Here is a 24,047-nt window from a genome sequence, read left to right as displayed (position 1 = left end):
GTGTGTTTGGGTGCTGAGGGGAGTGAGGAGATCGCAGTGTGTTTGGGTGCTGAGGGGAGTGAGGAGATCACAGTGTGTTTGGATGTGAGGGGAGTGAGGAGATCGCAGTGTGTTTGGATGATGAGGGGAGTGAGGAGATCACGGTGGGTTTGGGTGCCGAGGGGAGTGAGGAGATCACGGTGTGTTTGGGTGCCGAGGGGAGTGAGGAGATCACGGTGAGTTTGGGTGCTGAGGGGAGTGAGGAGATCGCAGTGTGTTTGGATGTGAGGGGAGTGAGGAGATCACAGTGTGTTTGGATGTGAGGGGAGTGAGGAGATCACAGTGTGTTTGGGTGCTGAGGGGAGTGAGGGGATCGCAGTGTGTTTGGATGCTGAGGGGAGTGAGGAGATCACAGTGTGTTTGGATGTGAGGGGAGTGAGGAGATCACAGTGTGTTTGGATGTGAGGGGAGTGAGGAGATCACAGTGTGTTTGGGTGCTGAGGGGAATGAGGAGATCGCAGTGTGTTTGGGTGCTGAGGGGAGTGAGGAGATCACAGTGTGTTTTGGTGCTGAGGGGAGTGAGGAGATCACAGTGTGTTTGGATGTGAGGGGAGTGAGGAGATCACAGTGTGTTTGGATGTGAGGGGAGTGAGGAGATCACAGTGTGTTTGGATGTGAGGGGAGTGAGGAGATCGCAGTGTGTTTGGATGATGAGGGGAGTGAGGAGATCACGGTGGGTTTGGGTGCTGAGGGGAGTGAGGAGATCACAGTGGGTTTGGATACCGAGGGGAGTGAGGAGATCTGAGGTATTTGTGTCCTATGGGCAGCATCCCTGGGAGAGAGCAATGCTGGCCCCAGGTCCTCTCGCCGTTGAGCAGAGAGAGTGCCCCATATTTCCCGTGTTTGGCTCCTATGTGGGGTGCTGACTCTGGCGAGGGGTCTGGGCATGTCTCATCTGAGTGTTTCTATTCCAGCCTTGTAGGAAGGCCGGGCATCATGGAGGGAAGGAGGACCAGAAGGGGTGAAAAGTCATCTCAGGAATTTGAGGAAAGAAGGCAGGAGGGGTTATTTTCCGTCTCCTCTTCAGTGAGAAACACAATTTCATACACGCAGAGTTTCTCTTAGAAGAATTTGAATAAATCTGACAGGATCTTGTGCTGAATTACTCTCTGAATTATTTCTAGAAAAGCAGAGCAAAATGATTTACCAGGCGACGTCAGTGTCATTCTGAGGAAGGCCTACAGACACTTAGGTCATTACAACCACCAGCGCTTTCCTTCTATCAGAGAAGAAAAGTAAGTGTTTGTATTTTTCCAATATCACATCTTCATAATCATTGTACAAAATTTAGCAGGCACTGAAAAATGTGAAAAAATGTAAAACAAGCAACTAGAACCACCTTTGCAAAAGCCAGCCATTGTGGAGGTTTTAGTAAGGTCCTCTCTGGTATTTTGTGGCCTGAGATTTGTACTGTCTTGCGAATACTTTCATACCCTACTTTTTAACATGAGTTTAGTTTGTAGGCATATGGATGGTTAGGTCACTGTGGCACCTCTCACGGTTCTGGTGGCTGCGTGGCGTTCCATGGGTGGGAGAACACAGGTTTCTCTGGAGCCTTTTTCAGGCTGGTTTGTTTGGATTCTGTGCTTTCTCGAATCCTCCAGGCACTGTTGAGAGTTTGGGATAAGTCCTGGGCTGGTATCCTGGAAGCAGGAAGCTGAGCCCGAGGCTTTCAGAAGCACATGGAAAGCACTGGCTGGTTTTGCCTTCGTGGGCATGGGGTGGGTGGGGGGGTTTGTCCCCTGCCCCTGGAGCGATTTTGTCACCTCCTTAGTAGCACTATGTATATTTTTAAGAGAATGGGAAACAAGTAAAGCTTGTTGATATGGGAGGCTGAAATTATCTGTTTGGTTTTCTGGTGGCCATGGGAAACTAACAGAGAAGGTGTATTAGTTATCTGCAGCTGCGTAACAAGTACCCACAAACTTAGAAGCTTGAAACAACACAGGTCCATGACCTCACCGTGTCTGTGGGACGGGAACCCGGGCACAGGTCCGTGACCTCCCTGTGTCTGTGGGACGGGAACCTGGGCACAGATCCATGACCTCCCTGTGTCTGTGGGATGGGAACCTGGGCACAGCAGCAGCCACAGTGTTGACTGGTCTGGGGTCTCTTCTCGAGGCTGGACTGGGGAAGGGGTCCCCCAAGCTCACAGGGGTGTTGGGAGGACTCGGTTCCTGTGGGTTCAGGCCTCGGTCCTGGTGGGACAGCTTGCTTCATCAGTGCTAGCGAGGGGCGCCAGACGCCAGCACATTCGTGGTCTCATCAGGGAGGTGGCACCTGCCCAACATTGAGGTCTCCACTGCTCAGCTGCAGGCTCCTCGAGGGAGGGGCCCCAGGACTGCAGGGTGGCTGCTGGGCCACAGCCTGGGCCGCAGGGGCACAGGGCCAGCCTGCTGGTGGGTCTGTTTTCGGGAGGGGTATGAGTGCATGTGTACATGGGGATGTGTGTGGATATATTGTTCTGGAAGGAGTTTACGTCTTCCATCAGACCCTCCACGTTGTTCTAACTGAAGTCCGGCCGAGCGTGGCCGTGGCCCTGGCCGAGCATCCCCTTCTGTGGCCAGGCGCTCTGACGAGAGGTCTTGGGACCAGGGTAAATAGCCCTGTTCCGAGGTCTGTCCACAGGCGGCATTCTCAGGCACTTTTACGGATTCTCTCTTCCCGACCTGCCCAGCAGGCCTGTGCGCTGGAGCTCAGGTAGGACGGAGAGGCCAGTGTTGTGATGCCAGGCCTGCCAGGACCTGAGAAGGCCCAACAGCAGAGCAGGGGGAGGAGGAGGTGGGCAGGGACGAGGGGCGGAGAAGCGTCTGCACCCCACCCCAAAGCAGCCTCCTGCCCACAGCTACCCAGGGATGCAGGGAGGATGGTCACACCACACTGAGGGCCGAGTTGAGTCGCTGCCAGCAGCCGCCAATTGTATTCCCGGTAAGACTGTGATTACTCCCCGGGAAACAGCAGAAGACATGTAGACCTGCTCCCCGAGGACATTTGGCAATGTCTGGAGACACTGTGGGCGGCTGCTCTTCATCTAGCGGGCAGCTGCAGGGACACAATGGACAGGCTCCTCCTGGAAGAGAGGCGTCCCGGAGGGAAACCCTGGCCTAATCTCCACTGGAGGAGCGTGATCCTGATCCCTGCAGCTCAACAGGAAGCCTTAGAGTGGAGAGCTGAGGGCACCCGCTGTGCTCTTTCTTGAAGTTGTCTGGAGCACTGTGGGTCTTTGCATGTGGATACAAATTTTAGCCTCAGCCTGTCAGTTTCTGCAAAGACCCTGATTGGTGACTGCAGGTGCGGTTGGCGGCGCGCCTACGGGCTTGTCGCATGGTAGGAAGGCCCAGGCTCTGTGTGGGGAGTGTGGGGAAGGCCCAGGCTCTGTGTGGGGAGTGTGGGGAAGGCCCAGGCTCTGTGTGGGGAGTGTGGGGAAGGCCCAGGCTCTGTATGGGGAGTGTGGGAAGACCCAGGCTCTGTGTCAGGAGTGTTGGGAAGGTTCAGCCTCTGTGTGAAGAGGTGGAAGGCCTAGGCTCTGTGTGGGGAGTGTGGGAAGGCCCAGCCTCTGTGTGGGGAGTGTGGGGAGGCCCAGGCTCTGTGTCAGGAGTGTTGGGAAGGTTCAGCCTCTGTGTGAAGAGGTGGAAGGCCCAGGCTCTGTGTGGGGAGTGTGGGGAGGCCCAGGCTCTGTGTGTGGAGGAGGAAGGCCCAGGCACTGTGTGGGGAGTGTGGGGAAGGCCCAGTCTCTGAGTGGAGAGTGTGGGGAAGGCCCAGGCTCTGCGTGGGGAGTGTGGGGAAGGCCCAGGCTCTGCGTGGGAATGTGGGGAAGGCCCAGGCTCTGTGTGGGGAGGAGGAAGGCCCAGGCACTGTGTGGGGAGTGTGGGGAAGGCCCAGGCTCTGTGTGGGGAGTGTGGGGAAGGCCCAGGCTCTGTGTGGGGAGGAGGAAGGCCCAGGCACTGTGTGGGGAGTGTAGGGAAGGCCCAGGCTCTGTGTGGGGAGTGTGGGGAAGGCCCAGGCTCTGTGTGGGGAGGAGGAAGGTCCAGGCACTGTGTGGGGAGTGTGGGGAAGGCCCAGGCTCTGTGTGGGGAGTGTGGGGAAGGCCCAGGCTCTGTGTGGGGAGGAGGAAGGCCCAGGCACTGTGTGGGGAGTGTAGGGAAGGCCCAGGCTCTGTGTGGGGAGTGTGGGGAAGGCCCAGGCTCTGTGTGGGGAGGAGGAAGGTCCAGGCACTGTGTGGGGAGTGTGGGGAAGGCCAAGGCTCTGTGTGGGGAGTGTGCGGAAGGCCCAGGCTCTGTGTGGGGAGGAGGAAGGTCCAGGCACTGTGTGGGGAGTGTGGGGAAGGCCCAGGCTCTGTGTGGGGAGGTGGAAGGCCCAGGCTCTGCGTGGGGAGTGTGCGGAAGGCCCAGGCTCTGTGTGGGGAGGAGGAAGGTCCAGGCACTGTGTGGGGAGTGTGGGGAAGGCCCAGGCTCTGTGTGGGGAGTGTGGGGAAGGCCCAGGCTCTGTGTGGGGAGGAGGAAGGTCCAGGCTCTGCGTGGGGAGTGTGGGGAAGGCCCAGGCTCTGTGTGGGGAGTGTGGGGAAGGCCCAGGCTCTGTGTGGGGAGGAGGAAGGTCCAGGCTCTGCGTGGGGAGTGTGGGGAAGGCCCAGGCTCTGTGTGGGGAGGTGGAAGGCCCAGGCTCTGTGTGGAGAGGAGGAAGGTCCAGGCTCTGCGTGGGGAGTGTGGGGAAGGCCCAGGCTCTGCGTGGGAATGTGGGGAAGGCCCAGGCTCTGTGTAGGGAGTGTGGGGAAGGCCCAGGCTCTGTGTAGGGAGTGTGGGGAAGGCCCAGGCTCTGCGTGGGGAGTGTGGGGAGGCCCAGGCTCTGTGTGGGGAGGAGGAAGGTCCAGGCTCTGCGTGGGGAGTGTGGGGAAGGCCCAGGCTCTGTGTGGGGAGTGTGGGGAAGGCCCAGGCTCTGTGTGGCGAGGAGGAAGGTCCAGGCTCTGCGTGGGGAGTGTGGGGAAGGCCCAGGCTCTGCGTGGGAATGTGGGGAAGGCCCAGGCTCTGTGTAGGGAGTGTGGGGAAGGCCCAGGCTCTGCGTGGGGAGTGTGGGGAGGCCCAGGCTCTGTGTGGGGAGGAGGAAGGTCCAGGCTCTGCGTGGGGAGTGTGGGGAAGGCCCAGGCTCTGTGTAGGGAGTGTGGGGAAGGCCCAGGCTCTGTGTAGGGAGTGTGGGGAAGGCCCAGGCTCTGCGTGGGGAGTGTGGGGAGGCCCCGGCTCTGTGTGGGGAGTGTGGGGAGGCCCCGGCTCTGTGTGGGGAGTGTGGGGAAGGCCCAGGCTCTGCGTGGGGAGTGTGGGGAGGCCCCGGCTCTGCGTGGGGAGTGTGGGAAGGCCCAGGCTCTGTGTGGGGAGTGTGGGGAAGGCCTAGCCTCTGTGTGGGGAGTGTGGGGAGGCCTAGCCTCTGTGTGGGGAGTGTGGGGAGGCCTAGCCTCTGTGTGGGGAGTGTGGGGAGGCCCCGGCTCTGCGTGGGGAGTGTGGGAAGGCCCAGGCTCTGTGTGGGGAGTGTGGGGAGGCCCAGGCTCTGCGTGGGGAGTGTGGGGAGGCCTAGCCTCTGTGTGGGGAGTGTGGGGAGGCCCCGGCTCTGTGTGGGGAGTGTGGGGAGGCCCAGGCTCTGTGTAGGGAGTGTGGGGAAGGCCCAGGCTCTGTGTAGGGAGTGTGGGGAAGGCCCAGGCTCTGCGTGGGGAGTGTGGGGAGGCCCCGGCTCTGTGTGGGGAGTGTGGGGAGGCCCCGGCTCTGTGTGGGGAGTGTGGGGAAGGCCCAAGCTCTGTGTGGGGAGTGTGGGGAGGCCCAGGCTCTGCGTGGGGAGTGTGGGGAGGCCTAGCCTCTGTGTGGGGAGTGTGGGGAAGGCCCAGGCTCTGTGTGGGGAGTGTGGGGAGGCCCCGGCTCTGCGTGGGGAGTGTGGGGAGGCCCAGGCTCTGCGTGGGGAGTGTAGGGAGGCCTAGCCTCTGCGTGGGGAGTGTGGGGAGGCCTAGCCTCTGTGTGGGGAGTGTGGGGAGGCCCAGGCTCTGCGTGGGGAGTGTGGGGAAGGCCCAGGCTCTGCGTGGGGAGTGTGGGGAGGCCCAGGCTCTGCGTGGGGAGTGTGGGGAGGCCCAGGCTCTGTGTGGGGAGTGTGGGGAAGGCCCAGGCTCTGTGTGGGGAGTGTGGGGAGGCCCAGGCTCTGCGTGGGGAGTGTGGGGAGGCCTAGCCTCTGTGTGGGGAGTGTGGGGAGGCCCCGGCTCTGTGTGGGGAGTGTGGGGAGGCCCAGGCTCTGTGTAGGGAGTGTGGGGAAGGCCCAGGCTCTGCGTGGGGAGTGTGGGGAGGCCCCGGCTCTGTGTGGGGAGTGTGGGGAGGCCTAGCCTCTGCGTGGGGAGTGTGGGGAAGGCCCAGGCTCTGCGTGGGGAGTGTGGGGAGGCCTAGCCTCTGCGTGGGGAGTGTGGGGAGGCCCAGGCTCTGCGTGGGGAGTGTGGGGAGGCCCAGGCTCTGTGTGGGGAGTGTGGGGAAGGCCCAGGCTCTGCGTGGGGAGTGTGGGGAGGCCTAGCCTCTGTGTGGGGAGTGTGGGGAGGCCCCGGCTCTGTGTGGGGAGTGTGGGGAGGCCCAGGCTCTGTGTGGGGAGTGTGGGGAGGCCCAGGCTCTGTGTAGGGAGTGTGGGGAAGGCCCAGGCTCTGCGTGGGGAGTGTGGGGAGGCCCCGGCTCTGTGTGGGGAGTGTGGGGAGGCCTAGCCTCTGCGTGGGGAGTGTGGGGAAGGCCCAGGCTCTGCGTGGGGAGTGTGGGGAAGGCCCAGGCTCTGCGTGGGGAGTGTGGGGAAGGCCCAGGCTCTGCGTGGGGAGTGTGGGGAGGCCTAGCCTCTGCGTGGGGAGTGTGGGGAAGGCCCAGGCTCTGCGTGGGGAGTGTGGGGAAGGCCCAGGCTCTGCGTGCGGAGTGTGGGGAGGCCTAGCCTCTGTGTGGGGAGTGTGGGGAGGCCCAGGCTCTGCGTGGGGAGTGTGGGGAAGGCCCAGGCTCTGCGTGGGGAGTGTGGGGAGGCCCCGGCTCTGCGTGGGGAGTGTGGGGAGGCCCAGGCTCTGTGTGGGGAGTGTGGGGAGGCCCAGGCTCTGTGTGGGGAGTGTGGGGAAGGCCCAGGCTCTGTGTGGGGAGTGTGGGGAGGCCCAGGCTCTGTGTGGGGAGTGTGGGGAAGGCCCAGGCTCTGTGTGGGGAGTGTGGGGAGGCCTAGCCTCTGTGTGGGGAGTGTGGGGAGGCCCAGGCTCTGCGTGGGGAGTGTGGGGAAGGCCCAGGCTCTGTGTGGGGAGTGTGGGGAGGCCCCGGCTCTGCGTGGGGAGTGTGGGGAGGCCTAGCCTCTGTGTGGGGAGTGTGGGGAGGCCCAGGCTCTGTGTGGGGAGTGTGGGGAGGCCCCGGCTCTGCGTGGGGAGTGTGGGGAGGCCTAGCCTCTGTGTGGGGAGTGTGGGGAGGCCCAGGCTCTGTGTGGGGAGTGTGGGGAGGCCCCGGCTCTGCGTGGGGAGTGTGGGGAGGCCTAGCCTCTGTGTGGGGAGTGTGGGGAGGCCCAGGCTCTGCGTGGGGAGTGTGGGGAAGGCCCAGGCTCTGTGTGGGGAGTGTGGGGAGGCCCCGGCTCTGCGTGGGGAGTGTGGGGAGGCCTAGCCTCTGTGTGGGGAGTGTGGGGAGGCCCAGGCTCTGCGTGGGGAGTGTGGGGAAGGCCCAGGCTCTGTGTGGGGAGTGTGGGGAGGCCTAGCCTCTGTGTGGGGAGTGTGGGGAGGCCCAGCCTCTGTGTGGGGAGTGTAGGGAGGCCTAGCCTCTGTGTGGGGAGTGTGGGGAGGCCCAGCCTCTGTGTGGGGAGTGTGGGGAGGCCCAGGCTCTGCGTGGGGAGTGTGGGGAGGCCTAGCCTCTGTGTGGGGAGTGTGGGGAGGCCCAGGCTCTGCGTGGGGAGTGTGGGGAGGCCTAGCCTCTGTGTGGGGAGTGTGGGGAAGGCCCAGGCTCTGTGTGGGGAGTGTGGGGAGGCCCCGGCTCTGCGTGGGGAGTGTGGGGAGGCCCAGGCTCTGCGTGGGGAGTGTGGGGAGGCCTAGCCTCTGTGTGGGGAGTGTGGGGAGGCCCAGGCTCTGCGTGGGGAGTGTGGGGAGGCCTAGCCTCTGTGTGGGGAGTGTGGGGAGGCCCAGGCTCTGCGTGGGGAGTGTGGGGAAGGCCCAGGCTCTGTGTGGGGAGTGTGGGGAGGCCCCGGCTCTGCGTGGGGAGTGTGGGGAGGCCCAGGCTCTGTGTGGGGAGTGTGGGGAGGCCCCGGCTCTGCGTGGGGAGTGTGGGGAGGCCCAGGCTCTGTGTGGGGAGTGTGGGGAGGCCCAGGCTCTGTGTGGGGAGTGTGGGGAAGGCCCAGGCTCTGTGTGGGGAGTGTGGGGAAGGCCCAGGCTCTGTGTGGGGAGTGTGGGGAGGCCCAGGCTCTGCGTGGGGAGTGTGGGGAGGCCCAGGCTCTGTGTGGGGAGTGTGGGGAAGGCCCAGGCTCTGCGTGGGGAGTGTGGGGAGGCCCAGGCTCTGTGTGGGGAGTGTGGGGAGGCCCAGGCTCTGTGTGGGGAGGAGGGACGCCCAGGCTCTGTGTGGGGAGTGTGGGGAGGCCCAGGCTCTGTGTGAGGAATGTGGGGAAGGCCCAGTCTCTGAGTGGAGAGTGTGGGGAAGGCGCAGGCTCTGTGTGCGGAGTGTGGGGAAGGCCCAGGCTCTGTGTGCGGAGTGTGGGGAAGGCCCAGGCTCTGCATGTGGAGGAGGAAGGCCCAGGCTCTGTGTGGGGAGTATGGGGAAGGCCCAGGCTCTGCGTGGGGAGTGTGGGGAGGCCCAGGCTCTGTGTGAGGAATGTGGGGAAGGCCCAGTCTCTGAGTGGAGAGTGTGGGGAAGGCGCAGGCTCTGTGTGCGGAGTGTGGGGAAGGCCCAGGCTCTGTGTGCGGAGTGTGGGGAAGGCCCAGGCTCTGCATGTGGAGGAGGAAGGCCCAGGCTCTGTGTGGGGAGTATGGGGAAGTCCCAGGCTCTGTGTGGGAAGAAGGAAGGCTCAGGCTCTGTGTGGAGAGTGTAGGGAAGGCCCAGGCTCTGTATGGGGAGGAGGAAGGCCCAGGCTCTGTGTGGAGATTGTAGGGAAGGCCCAGGCTCTGTATGGGGAGGAGGAAGGCCCAGGCTCTGTGTGGTGAGTGTGGGGAGTCCCATGCTCTGTGTGGGGAGGAGGAAGGTTCAGGCTCTGTGTGAAGAGGAACCTGCCTCTTCCCTGCATGGCCTCTGGCCTCGCTGAGCTGCAGATGTGGGTCTGAGCTGCTGTGCAATGCAATGGCTTTGAGTACGCATGTCGTCATCCCTGTGCTTCTCCTGGGTTCTGCACATGACCTGAAGCCTGGAGAGTGAGGAGCAGGGTGTCCAGTAGGGACGTGGCCCTGGGCAGCCTCCACAACTGTGCTGGCCCCGGGAGACTGCTGGGCTCCGGTGCTGTAGCTTGAAGCCCTGCTGGGGCCTCCCCACAGGGCTTCTGTTCTACTAATTAACTTAATTTTATTTATTTCTTATTCTACCTTTATTTCCTGCTTCTGCTTGAACGGGGGACATGGATTCTCACCTGCAGCCATGTTTCCTGTGCCCCCTATTGAGCCGGTGCTGGCTGGTTTGTTTGTTTGCAGAATGCTTTTGCTTTTTGAATTGGCGCGTTTTTCCTTGACCTTGAAATGCATGGAGATCTCCTCTGCCTGCCTCTCAGACCTGAAGAAGATGGAAAGCAAAGTAAGTGGCATCATGACACTGCTGCCTGGGGATGAGGCGCTGCTCACTGTGCAGTTGGACAAAAGGCAAAGAAAGGAAGAGCAGTTCACCAGGCCACGGCCCCCAGGGCTTCGGCCCGTGGTTGGCACATTGCCATCTTTCCTACCTGTGTTTTGCACAGTTGCAGTTAGATGGTGTTTGCAATTTTACACCTGCCCGTTTCTCTTTGCCTTTCTTGTGGCCACGGGTCCACAGCACCACAGTTGTTTCTAGAGTCCAATTTACGGATGGCGTAAAATTTCATGATGCTAATGATGCAGAACATCCTCCACCAGTCCCATTATTGGACGTGTAAATCACACCGGCAGCGCCTCGTTACCCGCAGTTCACTTTCTGCAGTTTGTTACCTGCAGACAGCTACAGTATGAAAATATTAAGCTATTCTGAGGGAGAGGCCACAGCCACATCACTTCTGTTACAGTATAGTGTTATGATTGTATCTTATTATTAGTAATTGTTATAAATATCTTACTGTGCCTAATTTAGAAATTGAAGTTTATCGTAGGGATTTCCGTCTAGAAAAAATCACAGTATAATCAGGTTTGGGACTACTCCACGTTTCAGGCCTCCACTGGGTTGGGGGGTCTGGAAACGTATCCTCTCAGAGAAGGGGGGGCTACCGTATAATTTTTTGCTTATTACATAAAGGGCTGCAGTGAACATTTTGTGCCTAAAACATTTTTCTGCGTTTAGGATTTTTCCCTAAGATGAGTATATTTACATGAAATGACTAGGGAATTTTCACTTTTAATATTTTAAGAACACACGTTAGAGTATTGCCCTCCAGAAGAAGCTTCACACAACGACAAGTGTGTAAGACTGCATACATCAGGTTTGCCGATGCTTTCAGGAACTGTGACAGGCTCTTCCACAGAGCAGGGAAAACGTGATCAGTTTATCAGGGATGGTTTTGAGCAAACTGAGTGTCGCTTTACACACAGAGAGTGAAGAAGGGGGACCCTCGGATGCACAGCCACATGCTGGGGCCTCCCTTTGTGCTGTCTTCATTGAGCACCTGCTGTGTGCTTTGCCCAGGTTACCTAAGAGTGAACGTAAACCAACCATCAGTGGCGCAGGAGACACGGCCATGGCTCAGCACGGGGGGAGCCGTCCAGTCACGCTGAGGGCTGTGCTGATCTGGAAATGGTTTCAGAATAGGAGATGCAGTTCACGTGGCCTTGACAGCCAGGCAGCCCTTGGAGGGACCGCCCACCAGGGTGCAGGTGGGAAGCGTGGTCAAGGCTGGAAACAGCAGCCCATGCCGCACAGAGGATGGGAGCAGCGTGGGAGGCTCCTGTGTTTGATGCCCTTTACTGGCTTCTGTGGGCCCCATTTCCATCTTCTGGGTTTTCACGGCACGGTGTCCCCAATTCAGAATGACTATGGAACGCCTGGGTCCGGCCCCACTTCCTCCTCCCCAGCAGCCCTTCCTTCAGCTCCCTGTGCCTCAGGGTTTGTCCCTGCAAAATGGCAGCAGTAACAGGACCCATCTCCAAGGGCTGCTGTGGAACTGAAAGCAATGTTTTGTGTATCCCAGGTTGAGGCTCTCAGGTGGGCCCCTGCTGACGTGGGGTTGCTGTTAGGGAGGCTCCTGTGGCCCAACTCTGCCCCCACCGCCGGTGGCCCCTGCACAGCATGTTCCTCTGCCCCGGCTTGAGGACACTGTCCTGGCCCTTTGCCCGGTTGGCCTCTGCCCATCCCTCAGGCCCCAGCCCTCCTGTTACCTCCTGTCTGACCACTGGTCGAAAGCGACCTTCTCTAGGTAAACATTCTACCAGGAGGCTCATTATCCCCGCCAGCCTACTGTTAGACATTCAGGATCTCACAAGATTTATTTTAAATTAAAAGCTCACTAATGTTAAGGATATGAATAGTTTTTAATTTTGAAGCCTTGGTGCATTTTTAAAGACTATCCACTGTAATACATTTCACAATTGCCTGAGTGAATGGTGGAAATGATTTAACCAGGCAGACACCTGGACTTGTGGGACCACATAAAGAGTTTTAAGATCCGTGAACGTGTGGGAAGCACGGAACGCTTTTTCTGACCTCTGTGAAGCCTGGCATGGCTTCCTCAGTGGCATGGAGGCTTGCAGCCGCTGGACAGGCTGGGGCACACAGCCTGGGGTGGTGGCCTCCTGCGCTCTCCATCCTGGCCGGCACGGAGGCCCAGACATGCAGGACTGCGGTGCAGCCATCCCGAGGTGCTGCGGGTACTTCCCGTCCTTGTGGACGTCCGCTGCCGAGGACCTGCTCCCCGGGACGGAGGCGTCTGCCGCCGAGGACCTGCTCCCCGGGACGGAGGGCGTCTGCCGCCGAGGACCTGCTCCCCGGGACGGAGTTGTCTGCCGCCGAGGACCTGCTCCCCGGGACAGAGGCGTCTGCCGCCGAGGACCTGCTCCCCGGGACGGAGTTGTCTGCCGCCGAGGACCTGCTCCCCGGGATGTCTGTGTCTGTTAGTTGTGAAGATGCTTCACCATCAGCGCCTGCGCTCACAGACTAGGAGCTTGAGTCTCCTGTGTCCAGAAAACCTGCACCCCTCACGCCAGGGCGGGTTTAGGGGTGTCACCCCTCGAGCGGGGTGGGTTTAGTGGTCTTTGGATGACAGCCACACGTTGCTCCCCAGCTTTTGTAAGGCCACCGAGGCCTGGGAACATCTTCCCCGAGCTCAGCAAGCCCCCAAGAAAGGAGAGGTAGAGTGCCCTTCTTCCCGGTGTGACGCACAACACATTGCTTCCCAGACTTCAGCGCAGCCCCGGGCCGCCAAGCAGCCTGGCTGAGGCCTGGGTACCAGGTGTTGGGGGCCGGGACAAGGCCCCTGAAAAGGGCAAACCCAGGACCCTCCCGTGCCACTCTCGGGTGGTGGGGCCCGCAGGCAGGCAAGGAGTTGGTGTAGCTGAAAACACGGCTTCCTCACTTAAACCTCTGCGTCATAGGTGTCTTTGTGTCATCGTGTGACTTGTATTTGTTAAACCTCTACCCAGTAATATTTTAAATGCCTTTGAATTTCATGAATGTACACAGCTGCTTCCCTTACAGATCTCCATCTTTTCAAAAACTGTTTATATCTGCAGGATCCTGGGAAGCTTATTGAAATGGAATGTCTGGAGTGTGAATCGGAAGCTTTAAGACTTGAAAGTAAGATGAAAGTGTACATCCGCGCGGCTGTTGAGGTCAGTCCTTACGCAGGAGTCATACACCTGGCATTATTTTGCAGATTCCTGGAGCTTGGTGGAAGTTGAGTGTGTCCCAGGCTTGAGGGTGCTGGGGACATGGCCTGGACCCCACTGCTGGACTCGCCCTGGCTCCCGTGACAGCGGGTGTGAGTCCAGCCTCCAGTGCCACGCTCCCTGTCCTGCGCACAGGGGCCTACACGCCGCCCTGGTGGGGTGGGGTCGTGCAGGTCAGCGACTCCCTCTGACCCTCCTCCTGCAGCCCCCATGGAGCTGCCCCCTCCCCGCTGTGTGGTGATGCCTGCCTGGGAGGACGGGGGACGGCCACGCGTCCCATGAGGGCTTTCTGCCAGCCTCACTTGAGTCCGGGAAGGCGTCCTAATGATGAGGGGCAAAAGCCACCGCCGGCCCTGGCATCAGCTGCCAATTACAGGCACTTGACCCACCTCTGTCCTGCTGTCTGAGACGACAGGCTCTGGAATAGCAGCCACTGCCAGGAAAGGAACTAGGAATCCTTTTAGACTCTTCCTCAGTAAGAATTTCCCAGTTAAAAGATGAACAGAAACCTCACAGGATGGTGGCCTGCAGCCCTGATGTGGTACCACGGCAAGTGCCACAGGGTCGGCTGGGAACCCTCAGGCCCTGTCAGCCAGGCAGTGCGAGGCTCCGCTGGGTACAGAGGAGCCAGGGGCGTGCGGGTCAGTGCCAGAGGTGCCGTGGCAGGGGATGAGCAGGGCAGCCGGGAGGCCTTCCCCATCCCCACTCCTAACGCATCCATCCTCAGCCCGCACTGCCTGGCACACGTATCACAGCTCGGCGGGTGCCGATGCCCCTGTGGACTTGCTCCTGGGTCTGCCTCTGTGGGGCTGAGCTTCTCGCGGGAGGTTTTTGACTGCTGCTGTGCGCTGGTGCCACATGTGGTAGGCGCTTAATGAGTGTTCGTTTAAGGAATGATTTCCAGACGCTTTGGCTGTTGCACTTTGTTGTGAAAGTGAACAGAGGCTGCTTGTGGCTGTGGCGCTGTGGGTTGTGCGGCTGCTTCCCCTGACTCACCTGCTGAGGACCTCGGAGGGGCCGGCACCGGCATACGAGGCTTTCAGACCCAGCAGCCAAGTGGCAGGATGGGGTTGTGAGGTTCAGCCTCCACCCAGCCCAGGGGCAGCGTGAGGGCGAGGCCCCCGTGGAAGCCACGGGCTGTGGGGACGTGGCCAAGTGAGCCCAGGACGGTGGGCGGTCCAGCAGGGCTTGTGGGAGGTGGGAGTGTGGGGAGACTGCTCCACTGAAATCCTGGCCAAAGCCTTTGTCCTGGGAAGGGCCCGTGTAGCACAGACCGGAGGAGGCATTCTGGGGGTGGGAAGCGTAGCGAGCACAGGCCCCAGGAAAGAGACGGGATCAGGAAGGGAGCAGCGCCCGCTGAGTCCACACGGGGGAGGCGGGCGCAGCCACGAAGTGTGGGCACTGCCAAGCCTCCTGCATGTAATATCTTGTGAGACGTCCACTTCCTCCTAGAAAGAGTCACTCTGGCCATTTTCACGGACAGATTTGAGCATGACGCCACGCAGGGTGATGAATTTAGGGCCTGCATTCTCAGTGTGCCCTGCACGCAGGTGCCGCCCCAGCCCCGCAGCTCGAGCCGACAACCTCCCTACAATCCCCCCCGTCTTCTCCGCAGGCCCAGCTGGATATCATACAGAGACTAGACGTCGCGCTGCAGCGAGCCGTGCGCCTGGGCGACCCCCGGGTCATCCACGTGGTGTGCGCCACGCAGTGGAACACCTGCCTGCCCCTGCTGCAGCACAACCTGCGGCACCACCTGCGGAAGCCCCTGGCCGGCATTGCGGACGTGCTGGAGAAGGTGGACAGGTGGGGCGCGCACCTGTGCTGTGTCCTCCACAGGGGGCGTGGCACATAGGAGGAGACAGAGGAGGAGAAGGTGGCCCAAGCCCCCTTGCCATGACAGTGCCACAAGCAACAGACTCCCCCTGTACTCAATAAGGGCCACCCTCTGTCCCAGCTCAGGGCCAGGCACGCCGGGTCCTCTGTGGTGCATTGGCGGGGCCAGAGGAAGAAGCAGGCTCGGCCTTGCCTCAAGGGCATGTGTGTCCCTCGAGCCTCCATGGAAGGGGCCTGTCATGGCCACAGAGGCCGGGAGTGGGGGCTGGTTGTGGCCCCGTGGGACTTGGGCCATCTTGGATGAGACAGGAGTGCTCAGAGGGCCCAGTGTCAGGGAGGAGCATGGTGTGTCCTCAGGGGTGACAGGAATGCAGGGGCCAGCACGGCAGCAGGTGGCAGGCATCACGGTGGACCATGGCAGGCAGGCGGCAGGCATCAGGGTGGACCATGGCAGGCAGGAGACAGGTACTGGGGGTGAGGGGCAAGGGCAGCCACAAGGTGTTGCAGAGCCTGGGCCCAGGGTGGCTGGAGAACCACAGCCCTGGTCTCAGGACCTGTTTCTTGTTGGGAGGGCTCAGCCTCTTCGTTGCCGTCAGCACAATTTTGACTCTGAGTCCGCCGCCTCAGCCCCCCCTCCCTGTCTGCTACCTTCCTGCACTGCCAGTGCTCCTTCCCACCTTCTCTGGGGCTCCCTGAATTTTTCTAGAGTTCTATTTAATTTTCTCTATTGGCTTCTTGGTTTCTCGACTATACCTTTTGGAGGAATGGAAGATTTCTCTGGGGCTAAGAACATGCACCCTTAACTTAGCACAGTCTGTGTCAGGCCAGCATCACTCTGGCTCATTTCACACAGACACACACCCTAAAACATGGTGACCACACCCCTCACACCCCTGCTGGGCCTTCCTTCGACTTCCCACAGCACAGAATGAACCCTGGATCCCGGCTCAGCCGTGTCAGAACTGCTTCTCAAGCCTGGGGCCATCAAACTCAGGCTCCTGTCACACAGCCTGCTCGAGGCCGGGGGTCTGGGGTACCCCCACACGGGCTGCGTGAGGCCAGGGGTTCCAGGGCACCCCCACAGAGGCTGCTGGAGGCCAGGGGGTCCAGGGCACCCCCACAGAGCTGCTCGAGGCCAGAGGGTCTGGGGCACCCCCACATAGCTGCTTGAGGCGAGGGGGTCCAGGGCACCCCCACACGGCTGCTCAAGGCCAGGGGTTCCCGGGCACCCCCACACAGCTGCTCGAGGCCAGGGGGTCCGGGGACCCCCACATGGCTGCTCGAGGCCAGGGGTTCCGGGGTACCCCTACATGGCTGCTCAAGGCCAGGGGGTCCAGGGAACCCCCACACGGGCTGGTTGGGCTGCTCCGCACGGCCCTTCCTCTCCAGACCCTAGCCTCCTACACAGCCCTGCACCCCGACCCCTGCCGCCGTGGCCTGTGGGAACCACACCCCACACTTCAGGAAGTTGTCCCCAGGCAGACAGCCGGGCAGTCTTGCACTAGCGCCCAGGTTTCCTTCCAGGGGCTGCCGTCGTGAGCTGCCGAGGCCTCTGGGGTCTGCAGGGGCTTCTCTCCTTGTCCCCATTTGTGAGCCCCCAGGGCCAGGTAGGGACATCACTGGAAGGATGGCAGAAAGCCAGGGGCACCAGGCACCAAGCCTGCCCTACACTCTGGGGCCACTGCAGGCCTTCCCCTGGAGGGTGTGACCCCAGCCTGACAGAGGCACAGTGCTGCCAGGGCCCCTGATGCCACGCCACCCCCACAGCCTCATGACGCTTCTCCGCTGCCAAGTGCACATGGAGATGGCGCAGATCGAGGAGGACGAGGACCGGCTGGAGCCCGCCATGGAGCACCTCCGGAAAGCCGCGTGCCTGGACAGCCTGGGCCTCTACCAGGACAGGCTCCAGATGGCCTCCACCCGGCTGCGCCTTTGCACCACGCTATACCAGGCCCCTGAGCGCGCAGAGGACAAGGCCATCATGGCCGTTGAGCAGGTGCCGCCTGGGGAGGTGAGGGAGGCTGGGTGCTGCAGCCCCGGCATGGGGCCAGGGCCGGGCTCTGAGGGCACAGCAGGGCGGGAGCCGCCCAGGGCTGCCTGAAGCAAGGAGGCCTGGGACCGAGCTGTCACTGTGTCTATGAGCACGAGGACCACACAGGCCCCTGCCAAAGGCCAGGAGGCTCCAGAAGTTGGAGACGGTGCTGTGGAAAGTCCAGCGGCCCCTTGCTCATCAGTCTCTGCTTTTCACAGGCAAAAAAAGCTACCCTAAAGGACAGCGTCAGGAAGAAGCGGGCCCTCCTGGTGAACGCAGGCCTGGCCTTAGCCCCTGACACGTTTCAGATTGTGCTGGACAGTGAGAATGAGGCCAAAGGTGAGCTCTGCACTGGGCTCTCCCAGCCCGGAACCGTACGCCTTGAATGGCTCCGAGGCTGCCCCGGGGCCTCCCCAGTCCCCATGCTCCCTGCCACGGCCCCCTGGATGCACAAGGACCTTGCACTGGCAGTGTCCTTCGATCTCGGCCCGCCGGGTCTGGCAAAGCCCAGCGAGGGTCTTCTGTGCACACGCCAGCCAAGTCGGGTGCCCTGTGTGCCGGGACAGACCCCACAGGCTCCGCTGCTTAGACTACGGGAACTTACTCCTCCCAGCCCCAGGCTGGAAATCAAGGCGTGGGCAGGACTGGTTCCCCCTGAGTGCTCTTCCTTGGCTTGTGGACGCCGTCTCCTCCCCGCATCCTCACAGGGCCGTCCCCTCTGGGGGTCTGTGTCCTCGTTTCCTCCCCTTGGAAGGACACCAGTCAGATTGGACTAGGGTCCACCCTGATGACCTCATTTGACCCAAATTACCTCCAAAGAAGGTCATACCCTGAAGTCCTGGGGGTGAGGACTTCAACACACCCTGCTCTGGGGAATGGGGTTGAGCCACTGCCTGAGGCACAGGACGGGGCTCCCTGGATCACGGGGGTCAAAGCTGAAGCCATCACATCTGTCCCGGGGAGACCCTGAGCTGGCTTTGGGTAATGGGACACGGGGCCGTACGGCCCATGTGCGGGGACTGAGCCAGGGTTCGGCGGGTGTGTTGCATCCTCACTGCCCGAGCTTCTCTGGGCACTCGCCAGTGGCTCTGGGAACGCAGGCGGCCCCACTCTCTCCAGCCCAGTGCAGGGGCCAGGCTGGGCCTGGCTTGGGAGCCCTTCCCGCTGGTCCCCTGAGGGTCCTGCTGGGGGCTGCTGCCAGGCCTCCCTCCAGCTCAGTGCCCAGCAGCCGGCGGCTTTTGCCCAGCACGACGAACCAGGTGTCACCCAGACTGCAGCCTGTGGAGATGGTGGTCGGGAGTGGAGCTGCTGGGTCATGTCTCGGGTCTGAGACGAGGAGATGGGCAGACGCAGGGTGGGTCGTGCCCTGCAAGGGAAGGTTGGCAACTCTTGGAGCGGGAAGGGGCTGCCGCCCTGTCATCCACCGCCCTCAGATGCTGCCGCACCTGTGCTTTCATTTTGCCCTAATGAGTTTGAGGAGCAGCTGCAGATCCACCAGTAGGACCCAGACGCACCTGTTTTGCCTTCCTGACTCCTTTCACTCATGGGCGTGTGCTGCTGGCTGCCTGGGGGTCAGGTGCATGTCCACTGCTGGCTGTGGGGCCGAGACAGCACCTACACCCAGCAGGAGGTGCTGCGGGGCCCTGCCCAGGGGCAGTGAGGGCGGCGCGGGCTCCAGGGGAGGATGCCCTTGAGTGGCTCCTGAAGGTGAACCCCTGTGCCGGCCGAGAGGGTGGACACCAGCCAGGGGAGGCCCAGCCCCCGGGGTCGCCCATGCACAGGAGGCCCCCCAGGGTGTGGAGCTGAGTTCCGGGTGCTCGTGATTATTTGCCAGGAAAAGGAGTGGTGATTCAGAACGTCTGGCGTCATGCGGATAAACCTGCTGGGCCTTGGGGTGCTACGCAGGGGCTGGGTGGGAGCTCGGGAGTCTGAGGCCGGGTGCCTCTGCTTGGAGGGCAGCTGGACAGCGCAGCCAGCAGAGCAGCAGGAGGGTCTTGGCAGACTCTGCTCCAAAGTTCCTGGAGCCTCCCCCACTCAGAGGACCACTGGCTTGGCCTCATCACCGGCAGGAGACACAGGCAATGCCACTCTGCAGCTGTGAGGAGCTCGGCTTCTGGGAGCCGGGGATCTAGGACCCCTGGAGCCGCTACCTGTGGGTGGCCTCCCCGGCGCCGGCGCAGGGCATTGGTTACTGATGGGCACGTCCCCGGCCCTTGGCCAGCAGCCGCAACACCTGCCTTTGCATTTCCTCCCTCAGTCTCCACCGGGAAGAACAGGGGCCGGTTCACCTACCTCTGCGCGAAGGCGCGGCACCACACCGTCAGCGTGGACAAAGCTGCCGGGCACCTGCGGCGCCTGGGCAACGAAAACGACAAGGAGAGGTGAGCGAGGAAAAGGCCAGAGCGCCACGCACAGCCCAGCCCGGGGGTCGCTCAGCCCGAGGGCCAGTGTCTGTGGCGGCCGAGCTGACCCTGCATGTGGCCGTCTGGGGACTCGCCAGGCCACCTGCTCCAGGATGGTGGGACGAGGTCCCTGCCTGGGGGTCCCGCCACAGACGGGACCCCCCAGCCTGTGATGACAGCCACGGCCTATGAGGTGTGCGGCTGCCCTGTCCCGCCTGTCACTGCTGTCACTCGGAGGACACGCAGCGCCCGTGACCAGAGCAGGCTGATTTTTGGTACCGACCCTGCAGTCGGTACCATCCCCGGGAGGCCTGTCCCGTGCACTCCCCCGGGGAGTGGATTGTGTGGCCTTTCTTCTCACCACAGGGAAGGGAGGTGCCGCGCACAGCTGGCTGGCAGGGGGAGCGGAGAGCTGCGCCCAACCCCGGGACATGCACCCGCCAGGCTGTCCCCAGCGCGAGCGCCGGGCTCCTTGCCACCTTGAAACTGCAGAGCCACAGTGGCCTTTTCTCAGGCAGCCAGCCCAGGTGTTTTCTAACTTCAGCAGCCACACTTGTCTACTCACCTTTCCCTTGTTTGGGTTCTCGGTGAGCAGGATACAGATTTGGGCAGAGCTGGCCAAAGTGGCCCGGAAACAAGGCGTGTGGGACGTCTGTCGGACGGCGAGCCGCTTCTGCCTCCTGTATGACAACGTCAAGGTGAAGAAGTTGAGGCTGCGGCGAGGTTCGTACCCGCCCTCACGAGTGCGTCCCAGCCTGGCCACGGCCGCCCTCTGGGTGCGGGAAGGGTTGTGGTTCGTGCAATGACAACCCATGGGGCCTTCACATGAGAAAGGGTATTGCTAAGTCACAATGGCAGCAGTTCCCACTAATTATCAGGACCACCAATCATGGGGCGGCGGCCACATCTGGCTGTGTCGGCCGAGCCACGAGCACGGTCGTCACACTCCATCTTCAGTCACTGGGGGCCTCGGAGGCTCAGGCAGGGGCTGGCACAGCCAGTGAGCAGATGCCCATGCGGAGCGCCTGCAGGCAGAGGGCAGTGGCCACAGGCCCAGTGTGGAGCAGGACATGGGTGGGGCAGGCTCATCAATCAGCACCCGGCCCTGGAGAGGCTCCTGTCTCAGGGACAGTCAGGACCCGGAGGGACGAGGGAGGTGACAGAACGGGCACAGGGGGCCTGGGAGTCCTGCAGGAGTCAGGGAGGGCACCCCCCAAGAAGGCAGGGGATGCAGGAGGAGCTGGGAGAGCCACAGGTGCCAAGAGCATCTGCAGGGATGTGGCCAAGAGCAAGCCCTGGCTGGGAGCCAGCACTCCACCCAGCTCCGCCACCCCACGGAGAGTCCTCCAGCCTCTTCCTGGGCAAGCTGCCCACCTCCCGCCTACCCGCCCACCTTGGTGGACCCTACACAGAGCTGGGGAGAGGCTCAGGCACTCCAAGATGGTCCAGGAATTCTTGTGTTTTTATTTATTTGCTAGAAAAAAACATGATCCTTACCTGCTGCCATTTCTCTCAGGGAAGAAGAAGCAAGGTAGGGACGGCTCGGTGCAGGACACCTGGAGCCAGCCTGAGGTCGTCCTGCAGAGGCAGGCGTGCCCTGACCTGCTGCGGAAGTTCGCGGAGGTGGGGTTCATCCATGCTGAGGTGCGTCGTGGAGAGGGGGGTTCATCGGTGCTGAGGTGCGTCGTGGAGAGGGGGGTTCATCGGTGCTGAGGTGCATCCTGGAACTGGGGCTTATCAATGCTGAGGTGTGTCCCTGCACCATAGCGTCAGAGGGTTGCTTTCCTGCATCCACACAACCTGCTGTGGGGCAGGCGTTGGTGTCCACGTGGCCTGTTAACCCACTGCAGATATTTATTGTCATAGAACCTTCTGCGCTTCAAACAAAATGAATATGAGGGAGGGAAAACTTCCTGGATTCTTGGGAGCTTTTCTAGGAGAAAAATATAAACCAAAGTGTTCATGGGTGTAAATTTCTCTTGGGAACCATTTCTGAGTGGTGAATCTGCAGTTGTGTGGATGACACAGGGCGACCGCCACTCGGCGGGGAGATCTTGGGAACCATTTCTGAGTGGTGAATCTGCAGTTGTGTGGATGACACACGGCGACCGCCACTCGGCGGGGAGATGGTACCTCGGCGTTTGCTGCAGAAGCGCATTGAGTGTGGCGTGATGTCCGGGGCCCCTGTGATGGGGCCGCCAGGCCTGTTCCTCCCACGCAGGCTCAGAGACTCCCGGGCTCGCCCTGCCCAAAGTCAGCAGGTAGAAATGGCGGAGTGGGATCCAAACCCGGCCCTGGGACCTCGGGTCCGAGCTCGCAGCCACCGCACTGCACCGACACGAGTGTGGCCCTTGTGACATTGTGTGACTTCAGAGTTCCCAGAGCCACTCTCGGTTAGGTTTCTGTGGACTTGCTCAGTGGGTGCGTGGCCATGAGCCCTGGAGGACAGGGCACCTGCCGATTTAGGCAGTATTTCTGCTGAGTGGCTCCCAGATGCCAGGCCCATGCCCTCAGCTGGGGTCAGGGTGAGAAGCGGCACAGAACTCTCTGCTCAGGGAGCCGGAGGCCAGATGGCAGAACCAGAGCCAGCGGAGGCCACGGGGCTGTGCCACATGCTCATCCATGCCCCGCAGGCCAGCGCAGACCTTTCCCCTCAAACATTGAAAACATAAAGATTACATAGGGGAGGTGCAAATGCTGGCCGGTGTCTGCTGATACCAGGAAGCCACTGTTGGTCCTTCGGGGCTGCTGGAGTGTGCGGTGCTCTGGAAGGACCTTCTCTTCCCTGACTCTTGTGCTAATGGGTGGAGAGAGTCTGCGAGGAGCTGGCTTTAGTCCCTGGAGTGGCTATTGGGGCAGGCCCAGCTTGCAAAGGGCGCAGCAAACGGGTCTCCCAGCCTGTGCTTGGCATTTTCAAATCAGAGCTGAGGGAAGGGCGTGTGTGTTTCCTATCTGGTGCTGGGCCCGTGCTCCACCCACGACCCCTCCCACTGCATGTGTGTTTTGCAGGCCACGGTTCATTTGCTGCGGTCAGAAGGTGTAGAGCTGAATGACCGGGCCGTCCCCCCCGAAGACCTGAGCCAGCACCCAGCTGGCTACGTGCCTGAACCCCCGGAGGTGAATGCTGAGTGGATCACATACAGGTGGGCGGAGGCGACAGTGGCCTTGAGCACTGCCCGGGGCCGTGGGTCAGAGTGTCCCCTGCACTCAGGCTGGCGTGGGGAGGGACACCCTTCGCATTCGTAAGGACACCGGCTTCTTACGTGGGGGATGTGTCCATTGTCACGTAAATGACTGAGACCATGAAAGAGAAAATGGGGTGACGTGGCCTCACCTGTTTTTAGCAGTCGTTCCTAGCAAGACCCCGGGCGTAGTTTGTTGTTACTACGAGGAAAAGTTCAGGAGTGTCTTTTCCAGCGTGCTGTAGTGTCCACCTTGCTCACTCTTGTCAGGCCCTCTGATGATGCATGAAAGGCAGCTGCAAGGGAGGTGGTCTTCGTGGCGGAAAATAGAAGGAGCAGCTTCTGTATTTGCTCAGAGGAAAAGCTGTGCTCTCCCTCCTATTGTGGGAAAAGCTATCGAGGACTGCCTTGGCCTCGAAAACTCCTTGTGTGTCAATAAGAAAATTTAGTTTGTACAGAACATCTCACAGGATTTGCTGACGTGAGGTTCCAAGTTCAGAAAGAATTGAAATTGGAGTGCTTTTACCATCAATGATGGTTTTTACCTATTTTTAATATAAAATTAAATATTTTTAACTTTTTTTTTAATTGACAAGAATTTTACCGTTTTTGGGGTGCATAGTGACGTTTTGATCTGTGTAACGTGGTGATGAGATCTGCGTAATCAGCGAATCCGTCATGCTGGACGTGCGTTGTTTCTCCATGTTGGGAATGTTCGATGTCCCCCTTCCAGCATCCTTGTAAACTATAGTCGCTCGCCGTGCGTAGGACACGGGAACTAATCCCTCCAATGCAGCTGCGTCAAGCACACGAACGTGGTAAGCTCGGGTGTCCCCGACTATCCATGCATCAGAAGCTGGGCACGGCGCCCTGTCTTCGCCAGTCCCTCGAGGCAGAAGCTGGGCACGGCGCCCCGCCCTCACCGGTCCCTCGGGGCAGAAGCTGGGCACGGCGCCCCGCCCTCACCGGTCCCTCGGGGCAGAAGCTGGGCACGGTGCCCCGCCCTCGCCGGTCCCTCGGGGCAGAAGCTGGGCACGGCGCCCCGCCCTCGCCGGTCCCTTGGGGCAGAAGGAAAGCCAGCTGTCCCTGCTTGCCGTGCACGCCTGGAGCCACCCGGCCGAGCTCTTTGGAGGGAAGAGGTGGTCAGGCAGCAGCAATGACGATGACGGCTGCAGGTGGCCTTTGTCTTGGCCTCTTGGGATCCCTCTCCTGCAGCAGCTCCGGGCTCTGTGAGGAGCCACCGGGCCCAGGCCCGCCCCGGGCTTCCAGCCCTCACAGCCCCGTCATTTCAGGCAGGGGCTCCAGATGCCTTTCCAGGACCCAGGCCCAAGGCTGGGCAGAGCTCGGCACTCCTGGTGGACCTGCTCACAGACAGGAGGGTCTGAAAATTAGGGCTCAAACCGTTTGCAGCCTGTGAGCTGAGAGTGGCTTTGACACTTTTAAATTTGTAAAACAAAATAGAAAAAATATACAGTGAAGACTATATGGAGCTTGCAAAGCTCAAAATGCTGTTTGGCCCCTTATACAAAAAGTTTGCCCAGCCTGGTCTAGCAGGATGGACAGACCCT

The 24,047-nt window shown here is 61.1% G+C and overlaps 1 protein-coding gene across 1 annotated transcript in view; it reads left to right on the top strand.

Annotated features, from left to right (window-relative positions):
* CFAP46 (cilia and flagella associated protein 46) overlaps positions 1-24,047 on the top strand; it is a 215,699-nt gene that overhangs the window by 66,236 nt on the left and 125,416 nt on the right. The window contains exons 9-18 of the mRNA XM_055093516.1: positions 1,164-1,274; positions 9,659-9,758; positions 12,872-12,970; positions 14,643-14,833; positions 16,631-16,859; positions 17,114-17,234; positions 19,153-19,276; positions 19,893-20,020; positions 20,814-20,941; positions 22,307-22,440. Coding sequence (XP_054949491.1) covers positions 1,164-1,274; positions 9,659-9,758; positions 12,872-12,970; positions 14,643-14,833; positions 16,631-16,859; positions 17,114-17,234; positions 19,153-19,276; positions 19,893-20,020; positions 20,814-20,941; positions 22,307-22,440 — 1,365 coding nt within the window. The remainder of the gene's footprint in view (positions 1-1,163; positions 1,275-9,658; positions 9,759-12,871; positions 12,971-14,642; positions 14,834-16,630; positions 16,860-17,113; positions 17,235-19,152; positions 19,277-19,892; positions 20,021-20,813; positions 20,942-22,306; positions 22,441-24,047) is intronic.

The sequence above is a fragment of the Pan paniscus genome, chromosome 8 (genome assembly GCF_029289425.2).
Source record: "Pan paniscus chromosome 8, NHGRI_mPanPan1-v2.0_pri, whole genome shotgun sequence".
Lineage (NCBI taxonomy): Eukaryota > Metazoa > Chordata > Mammalia > Primates > Hominidae > Pan > Pan paniscus.
This window is presented reverse-complemented; position numbering and strand designations above follow the sequence as displayed.